This window comes from Schistocerca gregaria, chromosome 3, assembly GCF_023897955.1.
Source record: "Schistocerca gregaria isolate iqSchGreg1 chromosome 3, iqSchGreg1.2, whole genome shotgun sequence".
Classification (NCBI taxonomy): Eukaryota; Metazoa; Arthropoda; class Insecta; order Orthoptera; family Acrididae; genus Schistocerca; species Schistocerca gregaria.
This window is the reverse complement of record NC_064922.1, coordinates 928,177,157-928,195,010: the sequence shown is the minus strand read 5'-3', so window position 1 is coordinate 928,195,010 and position 17,854 is coordinate 928,177,157. Positions and strand designations below refer to the sequence as shown.

Below are 17,854 nucleotides of genomic sequence, written 5' to 3'. Positions count from 1 at the left end.
ACCTGCAAACTTGCTCCCGACTATGTCTTAACTCCCAGACATTTTTAGTCAGTAACTACATTGACCCCCTGAACACACTTAGCTCAATTGCAACTGCTGAAAGCCTGATAACTGCAACTGCATAAGACCGATGTTAAACAGTTTTTGAGCCATTAACGCAAACACATGTAAAGCGCCACCATTACTTTAACAAGTAGATATAATTAAAAATGGCTGACATGTAATCTAGCAGCTATCTGCCACGTGCAGTAGCATCTCTGCTGCCTGGTGTGCGTGCTGTTGCGCTGTGGGTAATCGACTCTCAGCTATACAGCGAATCTACCACATACATGATAGACACCTTCTCTGTAACACTCCCAGGTGCTGCGTTAACAAGTTCAGGCGACTAAATTACAGTCACGCGAAATACCATAAAATCTTTTCGCCTGTCTCGGAGCCTAAATTAAGTTATCGATACTAGAGCGTGTTTGCCTTCAGTATATCAGTGAGTCATGTTTATCATTATTACGTCAATGAATCGGCGATTTCTGAGTGAAGTCGAACTAAAGCACCCCAAAGAAATCAGTGCTTCTCGGTTGGTAGTACTGAACGAGTTGGTGCGACAACTTAGTTTTTGTACCAAATTGTCTCCTATCAGATCCAAAGATTTTGCAACTACTTTCTGGATTAGAAACAACTTTTCCAGAAGCCTTCGGCATGATTTCGGTATCACCATTTGCTTCGTAAATATGTCAACTTTAAAGTTGACCATGGTTCAATCCTCATTCTATCTGATATTTACTGTAGTATGTGCCGCAAACAACCTAAGAAAGGAATTTGTGTGTGTTGTATAGCCAAATGGTTCAAATGGCTCTGAGCTCTATGGGACTTAACCTCTGAGGTCATCAGTCCCCCTAGAACTTAGTACTTAAACTTAACTAACCTAAGGACATCACACACATTCATGCCCGAGGCAGGATTCGAACCTACGACCGTAGCGGTCGCGAGGTTCCTGAGTGAAGCGCCTAGAACCGCTCGGCCACTCCGGCCAGGGTTGTATAGCCCACTAGATTTGTTTGTGCAGTTCTGTCACAAGCTAACCTAAGTTTCTCATGCATCGAATACTGTAGTCTGCATTTTTTATCGTGTAGAAAAGAGTTGTATGTTTTAGATTGAATTGTTATAACTAGTATCTGAAAAAGGACTTTAATTATTTGAATATGAAACCATGTCAACCAAATACGTTTCAGACCTGCCTTCTAATTCATTGTGAACCTTCAATGCAGTAACATAGTGCCACACCCCCCCAGGTCGATCGCGATCAATCAATCAATCAATCAATCAATCAATCAATCAATCAATCAATCAATCAATCAATCAATCAATCAATCAATCAATCAATCAATCAATCAATCAATCAATCAATCAATCAATCAATCAATCAATCAATCAATCAATCAATCAATCAATCAATCAATCAATCAATCTCTCTCTCTCTATCTCTCTCTCTCTATCTCTCTCTCTCTATCTCTCTCTCTCTATCTCTCTCTCTCTATCTCTCTCTCTCTATCTCTCTCTCTCTATCTCTCTCTCTCTATCTCTCTCTATCTCTATCTCTCTCTATCTCTATCTATCTCTATCTCTATCTATCTCTATCTCTATCTATCTCTATCTCTATCTATCTCTATCTCTATCTATCTCTATCTCTATCTATCTCTATCTCTATCTATCTCTATCTCTATCTATCTCTATCTCTATCTATCTCTATCTCTATCTCTATCTATCTCTATCTCTATCTATCTCTATCTCTATCTATCTCTATCTCTATCTATCTCTATCTCTATCTATCTCTATCTCTATCTCTATCTCTATCTCTATCTCTATCTCTCTCTATCTCTCTCTCTATCTCTCTCTCTATCTCTCTCTATCTCTCTCTCTCTATCTCTCTATCTCTCTCTCTATCTCTCTCTCTATCTCTCTCTCTATCTCTCTCTCTATCTCTCTCTCTATCTCTCTCTCTATCTCTCTCTCTATCTCTCTCTCTATCTCTATCTCTATCTCTCTCTCTATCTCTCTCTCTATCTCTCTCTATCTCTCTCTATCTCTCTCTATCTCTCTCTATCTCTCTCTATCTCTCTCTATCTCTATCTCTCTCTATCTCTCTCTATCTCTCTCTATCTCTCTCTATCTCTCTCTATCTCTCTCTATCTCTCTCTATCTCTCTCTATCTCTCTCTATCTCTCTCTATCTCTCTCTATCTCTCTCTATCTCTCTCTATCTCTCTCTATCTCTCTCTGCATATTCCTTTTATAAAATTGGATTGTTAAACAGCATTTTGCTGAAATGAGTTCCGTAAGTTCATATTTAACCTTGAAATACCTTCTTGTGTGGTTATGTGGATGTTAATTTTCGCTTTGCTATGTTTCCAATAAAACAAAATGAACAAAAGACCGTTAATCCAGATCAGCTCCTTTGACAGATGCATTGGTTGGTCCCAGAATGAACTGTTGCAGTTTGGATCAAGACATTGGGATATCTGAATTATGTGGAATTTCTGAAGTTCCCATTGTTTCACATTACATAGAAATATGAATAGGCAGTAAAATGCGTAAAAAGATAAATTTCACTAATTCAACATATTTATTATTCTCTTATGTTTTCTACATTAAAATCTCTAACATGCAATTTGATAAGTAATTCTTTAGGGTAAACACAAGTAAATAAGTCAGCGGCATAATTAACAAATGCGTTACAATATTTTTACTTCAGAATTCGTAGACAACATCAAGGATAAGATAAATATAAATATCTTACAATGAATATTAGATTTTATTTGATTCCACTTCTCATTAGAAGTTTGGAATCTGCTAAATTATATTCTAAAATATGTTGTACCTGATTTAGCTTACAAGAAACTTTTAAAACAATCTGAACAAACAATGCTATGGATCTTTTACAGCGATAAAAATTAAGCCGTATAAAAGTTCAGTTTCCTGAACGGAACTGAATTTCTTATGTCCACATTACGTGAGCAAATGCTAAGTTCTCGCGGATAAAATCATAGGATGTAAAATGTGGTTGAGAATACTTAAACTATTTACATTATATTAGCCACTACCTCTTTATGCAAACGGTGAGAGGCTGGATTTAACCAGTTCTACCTACAAATAGTTTCTTTCTCTTTGTGCTTGATTTAAGCGTAGTTTCCCGCTTGAAAGTTAGGTCACTTCATACAAATATGAAAACAGATTGCCTTAAAACTTATAACTGAAATTCACCAATGATATTTATGAAGTAAGCAGTGGAGAAAAGTTTACACTTTAACATATGCAGACCTCTGAACAGCATTTCGGATAAATGCAGAAGCTTGACAATGACATCCAGAATTAGTCTCTCTCTGCATTATTGATATTGAATGGATGCAATTTTATCAAGCTGGAATATTTTCTGTATTTTTGTTTACGCTATTCGTTTTATCCCATCTACTTCCTAAAGTAAAAGCAATTTTAACTAGGGTAAATGATCCTTTAAAATCTTTAAAATTTCACGGCCAATCTAGCTTCACTGGTTTAAAATTTGCTGACGGTCGTTCCAAGATATCTGACTAGCAATTACGTTAAGTCCAGGTTGTTAATATTCGCGTAGGAACTGTTTGGATTTAAGATGTTTGATCGGCGGTAAAGTTAATTACCGATGCTGTCTGACACTGAGGGTACATAGCCATTACGGAAACCTTCTTATAACTGTTCAAGAAGGATCGGAAACCTGAAAATACTGATTTACATTCCTTGTGTCTGCATACAGGAGTTGTTAATATATTAACATCTCTTGCCCTCACGTCAACACACGCTGCTGCAAATCTGAGCCTAAGTGAAATTATAAAATATTGCTCTAATGCAATGGATAAAGTGATGATTCTGTGCTATCCATTCTCTAGCATTATCTGTATTTCTTCTAACGTCTTCCCATTTGTTTCTGGAACAAAGAAGTAAACGTAGAGTGATGCGAGAAGAGCGCACAACGAGAACACGAAGAACGCTCCGTAGTTCCCAAGGGCATCTGTGATGTCTCCGAAAAATCTCGTGACCAGGAAGGACATGAACCACGACACGAAGGCAGCCATCGGCATTGCGACGGCCTTCAAATTCGGAGCGAACACTTCACCTGCTACGGTGAAAGGCAGTCCTCCGTAGCCTGGAACAGAAGAAGGGCGTCGATACAGAAGACATAATACGTTAAACACCCAGTTTCTCAATGGGAAACGAGCCAATAAATATATCTACTGTAGCAGGGAGTAATCTGTGTTACTAAAGTAAAAATTAAGCTACACAATGACAAACGCACAACCGAAACATAGTATGCTCTGCCAACACACTAACAGCAACACACAAGAACTGAAGCTGATTGGGGGTGGAACGGAATGGTGTTCAGTAAAGAAGTAACGATCCTGACACATCCCGACTGACTCAGTTCAGTTCAACACTCTACTCTTATGCTGTTCCTATTTCTGTATCTCACTGCTCCTAGTCGTCTCCTTGAAATTTTCCCCTATTAATCTAACCATCTCCCTGGGTACGGTTTCCTCACTCAAACTTCCCAGCATATTTAATACTTTGTTGACCACCACATGTAGAATCTAATTTCAAATATTTTTGTTGAAAAGTAATTCGTTTCAGATCACCCAAAAGCTACTGATGGAATTCTGTTGACTGTCGTCTCCAATCAAATGATACTCGAGTATCTACACTTAACGGTAAGCCTTTTACAGCTTTTTACTGCAGGAAATACCTTTAAATGCACTTCTTAATAATGAGGAGAAAAAGAGGAGGAGGATGAGGAGAAAAAGAGGAGGAGGATGAGGAGAAAAAGAGGAGGAGGATGAGGAGAAAAAGAGGAGGAGGATGAGGAGAAAAAGAGGAGGAGGATGAGGAGAAAAAGAGGAGGAGGATGAGGAGAAAAAGAGGAGGAGGAGGAGGATGAGGAGAAAAAGAGGAGGAGGAGGAGGATGAGGAGAAAAAGAGGAGGAGGAGGAGGATGAGGAGAAAAAGAGGAGGAGGAGGAGGATGAGGAGAAAAAGAGGAGGAGGAGGAGGAGGATGAGGAGAAAAAGAGGAGGAGGAGGAGGAGGATGAGGAGAAAAAGAGGAGGAGGAGGAGGATGAGGAGAAAAAGAGGAGGAGGAGGAGGATGAGGAGAAAAAGAGGAGGAGGAGGAGGAGGATGAGGAGAAAAAGAGGAGGAGGAGGAGGAGGATGAGGAGAAAAAGAGGAGGAGGAGGAGGATGAGGAGAAAAAGAGGAGGAGGAGGAGGAGGATGAGGAGAAAAAGAGGAGGAGGAGGAGGAGGAGGATGAGGAGAAAAAGAGGAGGAGGAGGAGGAGGAGGATGAGGAGAAAAAGAGGAGGAGGAGGAGGAGGAGGATGAGGAGAAAAAGAGGAGGAGGAGGAGGAGGAGGAGGATGAGGAGAAAAAGAGGAGGAGGAGGAGGAGGAGGATGAGGAGAAAAAGAGGAGAAGGATGAGGAGAAAAAGAGGAGAAGGATGAGGAGAAAGAGAGGAGAAGGATGAGGAGAAAGAGAGGAGAAGGATGAGGAGAAGGATGAGGAGAAAGAGAGGAGAAGGATGAGGAGAAAGAGAGGAGAAGGATGAGGAGAAAGAGAGGAGAAGGATGAGGAGAAAGAAAGGAGAAGGATGAGGAGAAAGAGAGGAGAAGGATGAGGAGAAAGAAAGGAGAAGGATGAGGAGAAAGAAAGGAGAAGGATGAGGAGAAAAAGAGGAGAAGGATGAGGAGAAAAAGAGGAGAAGGATGAGGAGAAAAAGAGGAGAAGGATGAGGAGAAAAAGAGGAGAAGGATGAGGAGAAAAAGAGGAGAAGGATGAGGAGAAAAAGAGAAGGATGAGGAGAAAAAGAGAAGGATGAGGAGAAAAAGAGGAGAAGGATGAGGAGAAAAAGAGGAGAAGGATGAGGAGAAAAAGAGGAGAAGGATGAGGAGAAAAAGAGGAGAAGGATGAGGAGAAAAAGAGGAGAAGGATGAGGAGAAAAAGAGGAGAAGGATGAGGAGAAAAAGAGGAGAAGGATGAGGAGAAAAAGAGGAGAAGGATGAGGAGAAAAAGAGGAGGAGGAGGAGGAGAAAAAGAGGAGGAGGAGGAGGAGAAAAAGAGGAGGAGGAGGAGGAGAAAAAGAGGAGGAGGAGGAGGAGAAAAAGAGGAGGAGGAGGAGGAGAAAAAGAGGAGGAGGAGGAGGAGAAAAAGAGGAGGAGGAGGAGAAAAAGAGGAGAAGGAGAAAATGGAGAAGAAAAAGAAAAATAGCGACGGACTCATGAGCTTTGGCAGTTTTTATGAGGTAACATGCCAGTGATAAAGAATAACAGAAGGTTGGAATTTAACGCCTAGTTGACAACAAGGACACTGAAAAGTCTCCAGTTTTGGACGATAGAAAGCTTATTAGAAATGATCTGTTGAAGAATCACTGGCATTTCCTTAGAGAAATTTGAGGTAATCACGGAAAACAAATTTGGATGACCATACGAAACGCAGAACTCCACCCCATGCAGAGGGCTGTGTGTTCCATTACGTAAGATGGAATAGTTGCGTTTACGTAATCTATCTACAGGTGTAGGTTGGCTATTATTTTAGATATCGAATAATGTAAACTTGCATACCACTGAACACATTCTCCAACAGACAAACGTTAATAACCCCAGCGTATGTAAGCAGCGAATATGCTGAATTATTTTTCAACGGATACGCCGGTACTGACCTGGAGTATAGACGAAGATGTAGAAAACAAGGGCAGTCAGAGGAAGCCAGCCTATGTCCTTCGTGTTGTGGCCCGCTTCACTGAGGTAGAAGAAAGCCCCAAAAACTGCCTGAAACAACATTTCCTTCGGCAATGTTATAAATCTCTAGAACAAAACTTGGGGAGGAAACAAAGTTTACTTCTTACGATACAGTTGGGTTTAATACCTCGAAAGATAAACATTGCGACGTTATGACTAGACGAATTTAGTAGCGACGGCAATTAAGCTGTAAATAAAACTGCCTTTTTCTGCTACTAGTTACTTTATTTATCCCATACGCGTTTCCCCTTCTGTTCTAATGCATCATCAATGGGATCCATAGCGATACAGTTTTGTTTTACATTATTTAACAGTTCACTTTGCGATTTTTTGTAAAGTAATTACTTCGATTTGATAATCTGCGTTTCCTCACATCGGGTCTGGAGGTCGCACTACCATTTATACAGGTACCAGAAGAATGGTTCAAATGGCTCTGAGCACTATGAGATTTAACATCAGAGGTCATCAGTCCCCTAGAACTTAGAACTACTTAAACCTAACTAACCAAAGGACCTCACACACATCCATGCCCGAGGCAGGATTCGAACCTGCGACCGCAACGGTCGCGCGGTTCGAGACAGAAGTGCCTAGAACCGCTCGGCCACATTGACCGGCTACGAGTATCACTGCCATATAATCGCATCTTTGTGTTCTGGCCTTCCACACACTGTTCACCATGTTTCTTACTTTTTGTGGTGGATTATTGTTTTGTCACTCAATACAACTATTTCTTCTTACACTGTTTTTCACAACGTAAATACTGAGACTCCATTACGTGTTTCATCTTCTTTGGTATGTTTACCTATTTGTTGTGAGGAAACGCAGAACAGTAAATAGTAATCATCAGTAAACACTTCCGGGCTAAATTGCAATGGCCGATCTGTAGAACTTCTCCCTAACGTTTCGTTGTCAACTACGGAGAACATCTTCCCAGGTGAGTCTTAAGTAATTACTTTTTTACAAAAAATCGCATAGTGAACTGTTTAACAATCTAAAACAAAACTGTATCGCTGTAGATCCCACTGATGATGACTTAGAACAGGAGAAGGCGAAACGCGTATGGGATAAAGTAACTAGCAGTAGGAAAAGGCAGTTTTATTTACAAAACAAGTATTTATATGCTTGCTGCGAAGGATGGCCTCACAAACAAAATTGTGAATTTAATGAATGACTTATTTCAGTGAATACTAAGAAATTTATTATAAGTGAATAACGTAGGAAGACTGATGAACAAAACTGGCCATAGATTATTAGAGCCATACGTTTTAACACAGGTATCAGCTGGAGCTCATTATCACCTCTTTCTGAAGCACGTACTGCCTATCCTGCTGAACGATGTGCCGTGTCAGGACTAGTTTGTCACCTGTGCTTACACACTGTCTAGTCACAAAGTGACTATCTGCCGAAGGTCTGAATAACCACCTTTTGTGAGACGTGCAGGAAGAGAGTAATTAGCTTCTGCATGGTACCGATAGATGTGTAGAGCCAAGCCGAACCCAGTGTCCTGTCTAACTGCGCTTGGATCTTCGGTTTAGAATCCGTGGCGCGAACAGCCCGATCAATCGGTCCCACAGACTCTTGATTGAGTCTGAGGGATTCAGTTATCAGGGAAGTACGGTAAACTGATCCTGGTGCTCTTAAAGCACACGTGTAAGCTGCGAGCTGAGATACGTTGCGTTGTCCTGCTGGTATGTGTCACTGTGCCGACGAATTAACTGCATATAGGGGTGGACAACGGTCAACAAGTAAAGATGCATGCTTGCGTTTATTCACTGTGCCTTCCAGAGTAAGTTCACCCGAGGAATGCCTTCCAGCCTAGACGCTTTCGACTACTGTGGGAAAGAGTTTGCCTTCAGACTTTTCAAGCCATACACGTCAACGGCTATGTGTCGGATGGAGCATAAAACGATTCGTCTGGAAACACCACCTGTCACCAATCAGTGGGCGTCGTGTTGCAGTACTGGCGTGCCAATTCCAGCTTTCGTCGCCTATTTACAGCAGTCAGCATGGGAGCACAACCCCCGCGCCTGGTGTGGAGACCCATACGCAACAACGTTTGCCGAACGGTCGTTGAGGAGACCCTGTTGGTAGAGCCTTGGTTCATCTGGGCGGTATCTTGCTCAACAGTTGGACGTCTATTCGCCCGCACACATCTCTGATATCGTTCACCCTGTCATCTATGGCCCGTGTTGCACCATACTTGCCTCGGCAACGAGTTTTGGTTAGTGTCATTTTACCTTGCATTGTATTATTCAACTACTGCGGCATATGAATAGTTTACAGTCTTAGCCGTTTCGGAAACGCTTCCACCCTTGGCCCAAAAGTCGATGGTCATGTTTTGTACGTCAGATCACTGTTTCCGTTTAATAACGACCGCACTGTTTCCCGCGCCCCCTCCACACGCTTTATATAACCTCCTCTGCTAGTGTTCCGTCTGTGAGTGGTTATTGCATCTTAATGTCTAACATAGGTGGTGGTCACGTTAGTGTTACTGGGCGGTTTAATTACTTTGTTGTATGTGTAAGACACCCATGAACCATGGACCTTGCCGTTGGTGGGGAGGCTTGCGTGCCTCAACGATACAGATAGCCGTACCGTAGGTGCAACCATAACGGAGGGTTATCTATTGAGAGGCCAGACAAACATGTGGTTTCTGAAGAGGAACCTTTTCAGTAGTTGTAGGGGCAACAGTCTGGATGATTGACTGATCTGGCCTTGTAACGCTAAACAAAACGGCCTTGCTGTTATAGTACTGTGAACGGCTGAAAGTAAGGGAAACTACAGCCGTAATTTTTCACGAGGGCATGCAGCTTTACTGTATGATTAAATGATGGTGGCGTCCACTTGGGTACAATATTCCGAAGGTAAAATAGTCCCGAATTCGGATCTCCGGGCGGGGACTGCTCAAGAGGACGTCGTTATCAGGAGAAAAAACTGGTGTTCTACAGATCGGAGAGTGGAATGTCAGATCCATTAACCGGGCAGGTAGGTTAGAAAATTTAAAAAGGGAAATGGTTAGGTTAAAGTTAGATATAGTAGGAATTAGTGAAGTTCAGTGGCAGGAGGAAGAAGACTTCTGGTAAGGTGAATACAGGGTTATAAATACAAAATCAAAGAGAGGAAATGCTGGAGTAGGTTTAATGATGATTTAAAAAAAAAAGATTGCGATTAAGTTACTACAAAGGGCATAGTGAACCCATTATTGTGGCCAAGATAGACACGAAGCTCACGCCTACAACAGTAGTACAAGTTTATATGCCAACTAGCTCTGCAGATGAAGAAATTGATGGAATGTATGATGAGATAGAAGAAATTTTTCAGATAGTGAAGGAAGACGAAAATTTAGTTGTCATGGGTGAATGGAATTCAACACTACGAAAAGGAAGAGAAGGAAACGTAGTAGGTGAATATGGATTAGGGCTAAGAAATGAAAGAGGAAGCCGCCTGGTAAAAGTTTGAACAAAGCACAACTTTATCATAGCTACCACTTTGTTCAAGAGTCATGAAAGAAGGTTGTTTACATGGGACAACCCTGGAGATACTAGAAGGTTTCAGATAGATTATATAATGGTAAGACAGATTTAGGAACCAGGTTTTAAATTTTAAGATATTTCCAGGGCAGATGTGAACTGAACAAAGTCTATTGGTTATGAACTGTGGATTAAAACAGAAGAAATTGCAAAAAGGTGGGAATTTAAGGAGATGGTACCTAGATAAATTGAAAGAACCAGAGGTAACACAGTTTCAGGGAGAGCATAAGGGAACAATTGACAGGAATGGGGAAAAGAAGTACAGTAGAAGAATGGGTAGCTTTTAGGGATGAAATAGTGAAGGCAGCAGAGGATCAAGTAGGTAAAAAGACGAGGGCTAGTAGAAATATTGAATTTGATGAAAGGAGAAAATATAAAAATGCGGTAAATGAAGCAGGCAAAATGGAATACAAACGTCTCAAAAATGAGATCGACAGGAAGTGCAAAATGGCTAAGCAGGAATGTCTAGAAGACAAATGTAAGGATGTAGAGGCTTATCTCCCTAGGGTAAGATAGATACTGCCTACAGGAAAATTAAAGAGACCTTTGGAGAAAAGAGAACCACTTGTATGAATATCAAGATCTCAGATGGAAACACAGTTCTAAACAAAGAGGGGAAAGCAGAAAGGTGGAAGGAGTATATAGAGGGTCTATACAAAGGCGATGTACTTGAGGACAATATTATGGAAATGGAAGAGGATGAAGATGAAATGGGAGATACGATACTGCGTGAAGAGTTTGACAGAGCACTAAAAGACCTGAGTCGAAACAAGGCTCTTGAAGTAGACAATATTACATTAGAACCACTGACGGCCTTGGGAGAGGCAGTCCTGAAAAAACTACCATCTGATAAGGAAGATGTATGAGATAGGCGAAATACCCTCAGACTTCAAGAAGAATATAATAATTCCAATCCCAAAGAAAACAGGTTGTGACAGACGTGAAAATTACCGAACTATCAGTTTAATAAGCCACAGCTGCAAATTACTAACACGAATTCTTTACAGACGAATGGAAAAACTGGTAGAATCCGACCTCAGGGAAGATCAGCTTGGATTTCGTAGAAATGCTGGAACACGTGAGGCAACACTGACCCTACAACTTATCTTAGAAGAAAGATTAAGGAAGGACAAATCTACATTTCTAGCATTTGTAGACTTAGAGAAAGCTCTTGACTATGTTGACTGGAATACTCTCTTTCAAATTATCAAGGTGGAAGGGGTAAAATACAGGGAGCGAAAGGCTATTTACAATTTGTACAGAAACCATATGGCAGTTATAAGAGTCGAGGAGTATGAAAGGAAAGCAGCGGTTGGGAAGGGAGTGAGACAGGGTTGAATCCTCTCACCGATGCTATTCTATCTGTTTATTGAGCAAGCACTAAAGGAAACAAAAGAAAAGTTCGGAGTAGGCATTAATACCCATGGAGAAGAAATAAAAACTTTGAGGTTCGCCGATGACATTGTAATTCTGTCAGAGACAGCAAAGGACTTGGAAGAGCAGGTGAACGGAATGGACAGCGTCTTGAAAGGGGGTATAAGATGAACATCAATAAAAGCAAAACTAGGATAATGGAATGTAGTCGAATTAAGTCGGGTGATGCTGAGGGAATTAGATTAGGAAATGACACAAAGTGGTAAAGGAGTTTTGCTGTTAGGGGTGCAAAATAACTGATGTTCGAAATGTAGACTGGCAATGGCAAGCAAAGCGTTTCTGAAGAAGAGAAATTTGATAACATCGAGTATAGATTTAAGTGTCAGGAAGTCGTTTCTGAAAGTATATGTATGGAGTGTAGCCATGTATGGAAGTGAAACATGGGCGATAAGTAGTTTGGACAAGAAGAGAATAGAAGCTTTCGAAACGTTGTGCTACAGAAGAATGCTGAAGATTAGATGTGTAGATCACGTAACTAATGAGGCGGTATTGAATAGAATTGGGGAGAAGAGTAGCTTGTGGCACAACCTGAATAGGTAGGACATGTTCTGAGTCATCGAGGGATCACCAATTTAGTATTGGAGGGCAGCGTGGAGGGTAAAAATCGTAGAGGGAGACCAAGAGATGAATACACTAAGCAGATTCAGAAGGATGTAGGTTGCAGTAGGTACTGGAAGATGAAGCAGCTTGCACAGGATAGAGTAGCATGGAGAGCTGCATCAAACCAGCCTCAGGACTGAATGCAACAACATGTGTAAGAAGCTTTTGTATTAGCCGGTCATCGTCCATTTCTTGTTTGAGGAGAAGCGTTAGTTTTATACCCTTTTCGCTTTAAAAAAATCACTTTAGGAGGGTTTAGTTATCAGGAGAGTCGTTACTGTGGAGTCAAGGTTTGGCAAAGGTACCATCCTTATCTCTTCGAATGCAAACTACAATAGTTTTTGTACCATGTTGGTGTTCTTCAGGTGCCTTGTGCAGAGATGAGACACACTTGTTTCTCGTATTGCCTGGAAAGTTCAGCTACAGGCAACAGTGCAGATATTTGGTTGGTTTGCTTCCTAATCCATGCTCTGGCAATGTTGACGGCTGAGAGCGTCTGGCGATAGTGTGGCAAAATATTTTCACGTCCACTCAAGAAGAGGAACCAATAACAGAATCACCAACGACAGCCACCAGCCTGAATAACAAAACTTTCCTATAATTCACGAACAGAGTTGTTATTTAAGGGAGTCAAAGCTGTCTCACGTGCTAATCGATGGTGCAGCGAGTAGCTAGTAATTTTCTCATTCAGGCACTCCGATTCTGCAACTAGTAATTTCTGTCTGTGGTGGTACCAGTGGGATACATAAAAACCTTAAGGAAGGGGGCGCTAAAGGTATCTTGAGCCACCTTTACTTTTACTGAAGTAAAGATAAGCAAGTCACATGCAAAGTTTAAGAAAGTTATTTCAAATGATTATACACATATGTAGATGTAGATATATAAGAATGCCACCGTATGATATAAAATAAGTTACAATTGTGGTTCTTTTCCTTAAATGATTAATTGTATACACCTATTCTTCCTGGCAAATTGGTTAATTACATCGTCAATAGGACCATCAATGTCAGGGTGAGTATTCACCAGAGCTAAGTCATCAAGTCAATTCTCCTCCATTGTAGATCTCAGCCATGTGTCTGTACGGCGTAATGTTGAAAAACAAATATTTTGTACAGCGTGTGTAGGATAGTCAGATCTGGGACAAACAGGTAACGCTTGCAAAACAGAACCACGATCATTAAGGGCGTCTATGCTCATTTGCTTGTACTGAAGACTCTTTCATATTAGTAACTTTTTAATCAAAAAGAGTGATTCTTCTTTAAAGAACGTTAGTTCAGTTAAGTACTGATTCAGTTTGTGTGCCACATCATTACCGTCATGTTTCAGTTCGTGTGAGGGCAAAAGTGTTTAATTTTAAATGATGAATGTTTTGTTCAGCAAAACGTTCTCTCGTATCAGTCTTAACATGATCCACTGTTCGAATAAAAACAGTCTCCAGTATGTCATATCATCATCATTATGATCGCAGTTTTCCCTGTCTGTCTGCCTGTAAGACGAGGAACTAGTCTCAACGTCTAAAATGGTTCAAATGGCTCTGAGCACTATGGGACTACATCTGAGGTCATCAGTCCCCTAGAACTTATAACTACTTAAACCTAACTTAAGGACATCAGACACATCCATACCGAGGCAGGATTCGACCCTGAGACCGTAGCAGTCGCTCGGTTCCGAACTGAAGCGCCTAGAACCACTCGGCCACCGCGGCTGGCATCTCCCCGTCTAACTCTTCCGTAATTACCTTCGCTTCTTCAACAATATGAGCAAAGTGGATATCAGCATTAGCTTTCATGCCGTCGTACACTTTGGGCGTCGAATCTAATTTTGCTTTTGCCATCGCGACGTCCAAGCTAGGGTCTTAAAAATTTACTGACTGGATATGTTATCCTCATGATGTCACTCAGTGTAAACAGACTGCTAATACACTCGCTATTAGAGACAACTCGAAGGAGGATATTTGCTTTGGCACCCGTTGTTCTATCCCTCCGACACTATTTCTTTAAAATCTTTGTAAACTGTTCCGAACTCTTCTGCGAATTCAATAACAGCATCATGTCGCTCAACAATGTGACTGCAGCGAGCATTTTAGGTGACTTTTCGATGTTGCGAACCGCTTGCTAGACGCTGTAAAGAACGGTACTATTTTAACAGTACTAAGTGAGTTTCTAGCACTTTTAGCTCTGCAACTGAGAGAGAGCTGGTTGAACTGATGACTTCGACACGGTGCTACTTGCACGTTGACAGCTTTCTTATTGTAGCCACAGCTGTCTCCTTAGACTCGTAGTAGCTAATACTTTACCAGTAACTCCACGCTCTTCATCTTGACACTCTTGAGGTTCACCGTCAGTGTTTCCACTACACTCATTGTCTTTATGGATGTTGTCAACGAAACGCAAAAATCTTTCGAGTAATTTGCCGTCGCCATCAACATATCTTGCAGCTAAACTCAGATGGGCGATGTGCTCTGTGTCTGTAGTCTCATCGAAGATTACACTGTAATAACGAGCATCTTGGATTTCCTCCAGTATTCTCGACAACATCACTGTTTTGCAGCATGAAGTAAGTTCGTTACTCGTTTTACTTATGTTAGTGGCGTTCTCTTTAGTGGTCTCAAGTTGATGTTACAGTTGCAAGTCCCCAGCATGAATTCTAAATCTCCCTTGTTACTCACGATCATTTTCGTTTTTTAATAGACTCCCATCATCTCTATGCCCCCACAGAGGATTATTTTGGTTTCCATGAAATATGATTGCTTTCCCTAATGCTTTCCATTCTCCGTCTTGACGATTTATGACCTAAAGTTCACGGTTGTCTTGTGTCGCCAAAGATAATTTTGCATCTGTTGACGCTTGAACGTGGTACTTTAACAGAGTGGGGTCTCAAGGAAACCATCTTTACCATTAAGTTTGGCACACTTTGTTAGTGGTAGAGTCACAAGTTTCTTGGCAATAATGGATTTCTTTCCTCCAACCATTCCATTATTCACAAACAGTTATTGCAAAGAAATCCTTTTTAACGTGTGAGAACACCAGCCATGGATACTGTTCAAAGTGCTTATCGTTCACTTGTCTGCGTTCAAACAGTCCCTTCTTGTGTTCGGAAGTAGGAAAGATGTAACCTTTTTCAGGTTTCCTTGGAGCGGTGAGAATCTTATGTTTTATGTCACTAATGTTTGCTGACGCTAATATATCCAAATAATTACCAATATCCGTGGGATTAAAGGAATCAGTCGATGAACTTTGTTGTGGATGTTTCGACGAAGTGCTGGGGTCTGTATGTACATCTGGTGGTGTTTTTGCAGCTGAATAGTGATCGAAATCTTCAGATGTTTCTACTCTTCGTTTCCTTATTAGATAACGATCCATTTGGTTATATAGTTACGACGTAGGTAAATTAGATGCCAATTATTCTCGAATGAAAAGTTTATTCGCAATGAAAAATGCAACATTAGTACACTTAGCACTGAACTTACATGGTCACACTCCGCGTATTTTTAATACCACTAAGCAAAACACTGACTGAAGTCCATGGTAAAAGCCTATAATCGCAGTTCACTTTTTTGTCACTTCTAAGTTATCGCGACGATTGTAGCTTGCAAACTGACTACCTGGCAGCGACTTCCCTGACACATGTGGCTCGTTGTTTCGAGAATACTCGCTGCCAGAATGTTCGCTTCCAGACTTCTATGGAGTGTGAAAAAATACCTACTATGAAAGCAACAAGCCAGTATGTACCTCACGCCGTATAACATAAGGGCGGGTTTCCAAAGATGACGTCATCCGGCAGTGTGTGTGTGTGTGTGTGTGTGTGTGTGTGTGTGTGTGTAGTTTTTAGGAATCTTCTTTAAAGACACTATTAGCGGAGATATACACATCAACAGTTTTCCCATACCTAACTCGTATTAGGTGTGGGAAACTACTGTTCCGTTATTAGTAAAAATAGTGTTACGAGTCTCTTACCAATATTTTTACTGAGAAATTGCTGTGAATTACTATTATTAATACTTAACAATCAACTGATCACTCTCGACTTGTCTTCTCACTTGCACTCGCTACAACTAGAACTTTACTTACTCATTCTTCAGTCTTAATTTCCTGCTTCTGAATGCAAACTAGCTTCCTATTCGACGAATAGTTCGTATTTATAATGCTATTTCTCGAAGGTTCTCTGTGAAAGGAAACAGAATATTCGCGACTTTTCTCGAACAAATGCCAGACAGGATAACGTATCGAGATCACTAGAATGGCCACGACTTTTCTCGTAGGTATGTGTTAGCTCTCTATGTGCCAGACAAACGTATAAAATATGATAACGCGGACGCGCGTGCTACATAGTAAAGTACAACTACTCGATAACTCGATTCAGTCGAGTCGACTGACGAAACAAACGAACGCATCGCGTGCGGGCTGACTAGCGGGGGCGGCGCGGGTGGCAACGTGCTCGGCCACGCAAGAGGTGGGGGGGGGGGGGGGGGAGGGGCGGCGGCAGCGGCGGCAGAGGGTGCGCGCGACCCCCATACTTGTCCGCCACTGGGTCAGTGGGGGTGGGAGGGCGAAACGTACCAGTAATGGCCCCTTGACGCGTACAGCCAGTTCTTGTAGTGTAATCGCATTTTTTGAAATAATGGGGCGCAAGTTCCAGTAATTTATTTCAAAGTAAACAATCTGGTATAAATGTTGGCTTTTAAACTTCATGGATTAACGTGTGACATCATAACGGATTGTAAGCTGTGTGTTTGATATGTTGAGAATCACTATTCTCTTATGTTCTGGAAGATATTAAATCTTTGGTAGAAGCAGATTATTTGCCAACGAGAAAATATAGTTTGTCGAATCGAATATTAGTTTGTTTGACAAAGATTTGACTGAAGTCTGGCAATTTATCAATAGGCGAAAATTCTACCAACCGACTGCAATCGCAATGGCAGAATTTGGTAATTAATTTTTAAACTTGCCATCGTCGAAGAGCTAATTGTTACAGCAACATTATTGGAGTGTAGAGTCGTTGTTGCCTTATCGCGAGGCGTGTAGTGAGGTCTCAAGAGTCTCTTCTCAAATGATGCACGCTGTCGAGTGTACGGATGGTTCAATGAGGCGTTGAATACGCGGTGTGTGGGAGATGTGGTATGAGCTGGAAGTGGCCTGGCATGTTTTGGATATGTTCTCCTTACCATGACTCGGGCCAACTCATTTACGTTAACTAGAACATGAAATGAGACATTTGTCAGTATTCTCGGTGACCAAGTGTTGCTCATTCATATACTTTATCGTGAGAATGATGACAATATTTTAATCTTCCAAAATAATGGATGCGTTCACTGGGCTGCACACACATACACGTTCCAGGTTCAACGAATTATACCTTAACTCAAGGAGTCAGTTAATTCAACAGATATTCATCCCACATAAAATATCTGGGTGAAAATAGTGATAAATATCCGTGCAGTTTGGGAGCTATAAATGATGTAACCCTAATGAGTGACT

The 17,854-nt window shown here is 41.2% G+C and overlaps 1 protein-coding gene across 1 annotated transcript in view; it reads right to left on the bottom strand.

Annotated features, from left to right (window-relative positions):
* Nucleotides 1–2,600: 2,600 nt before the first annotated feature.
* Nucleotides 2,601–17,854, bottom strand: part of LOC126355805 (facilitated trehalose transporter Tret1-like) — an 80,851-nt gene continuing 65,597 nt past the window's right edge. The window contains exons 6-7 of the mRNA XM_050006228.1: nt 6,732–6,840; nt 2,601–4,173 (exon numbers count right to left, since the gene is read on the bottom strand). Coding sequence (XP_049862185.1) covers nt 3,902–4,173; nt 6,732–6,840 — 381 coding nt within the window. The 3' untranslated portion in view covers nt 2,601–3,901. The remainder of the gene's footprint in view (nt 4,174–6,731; nt 6,841–17,854) is intronic.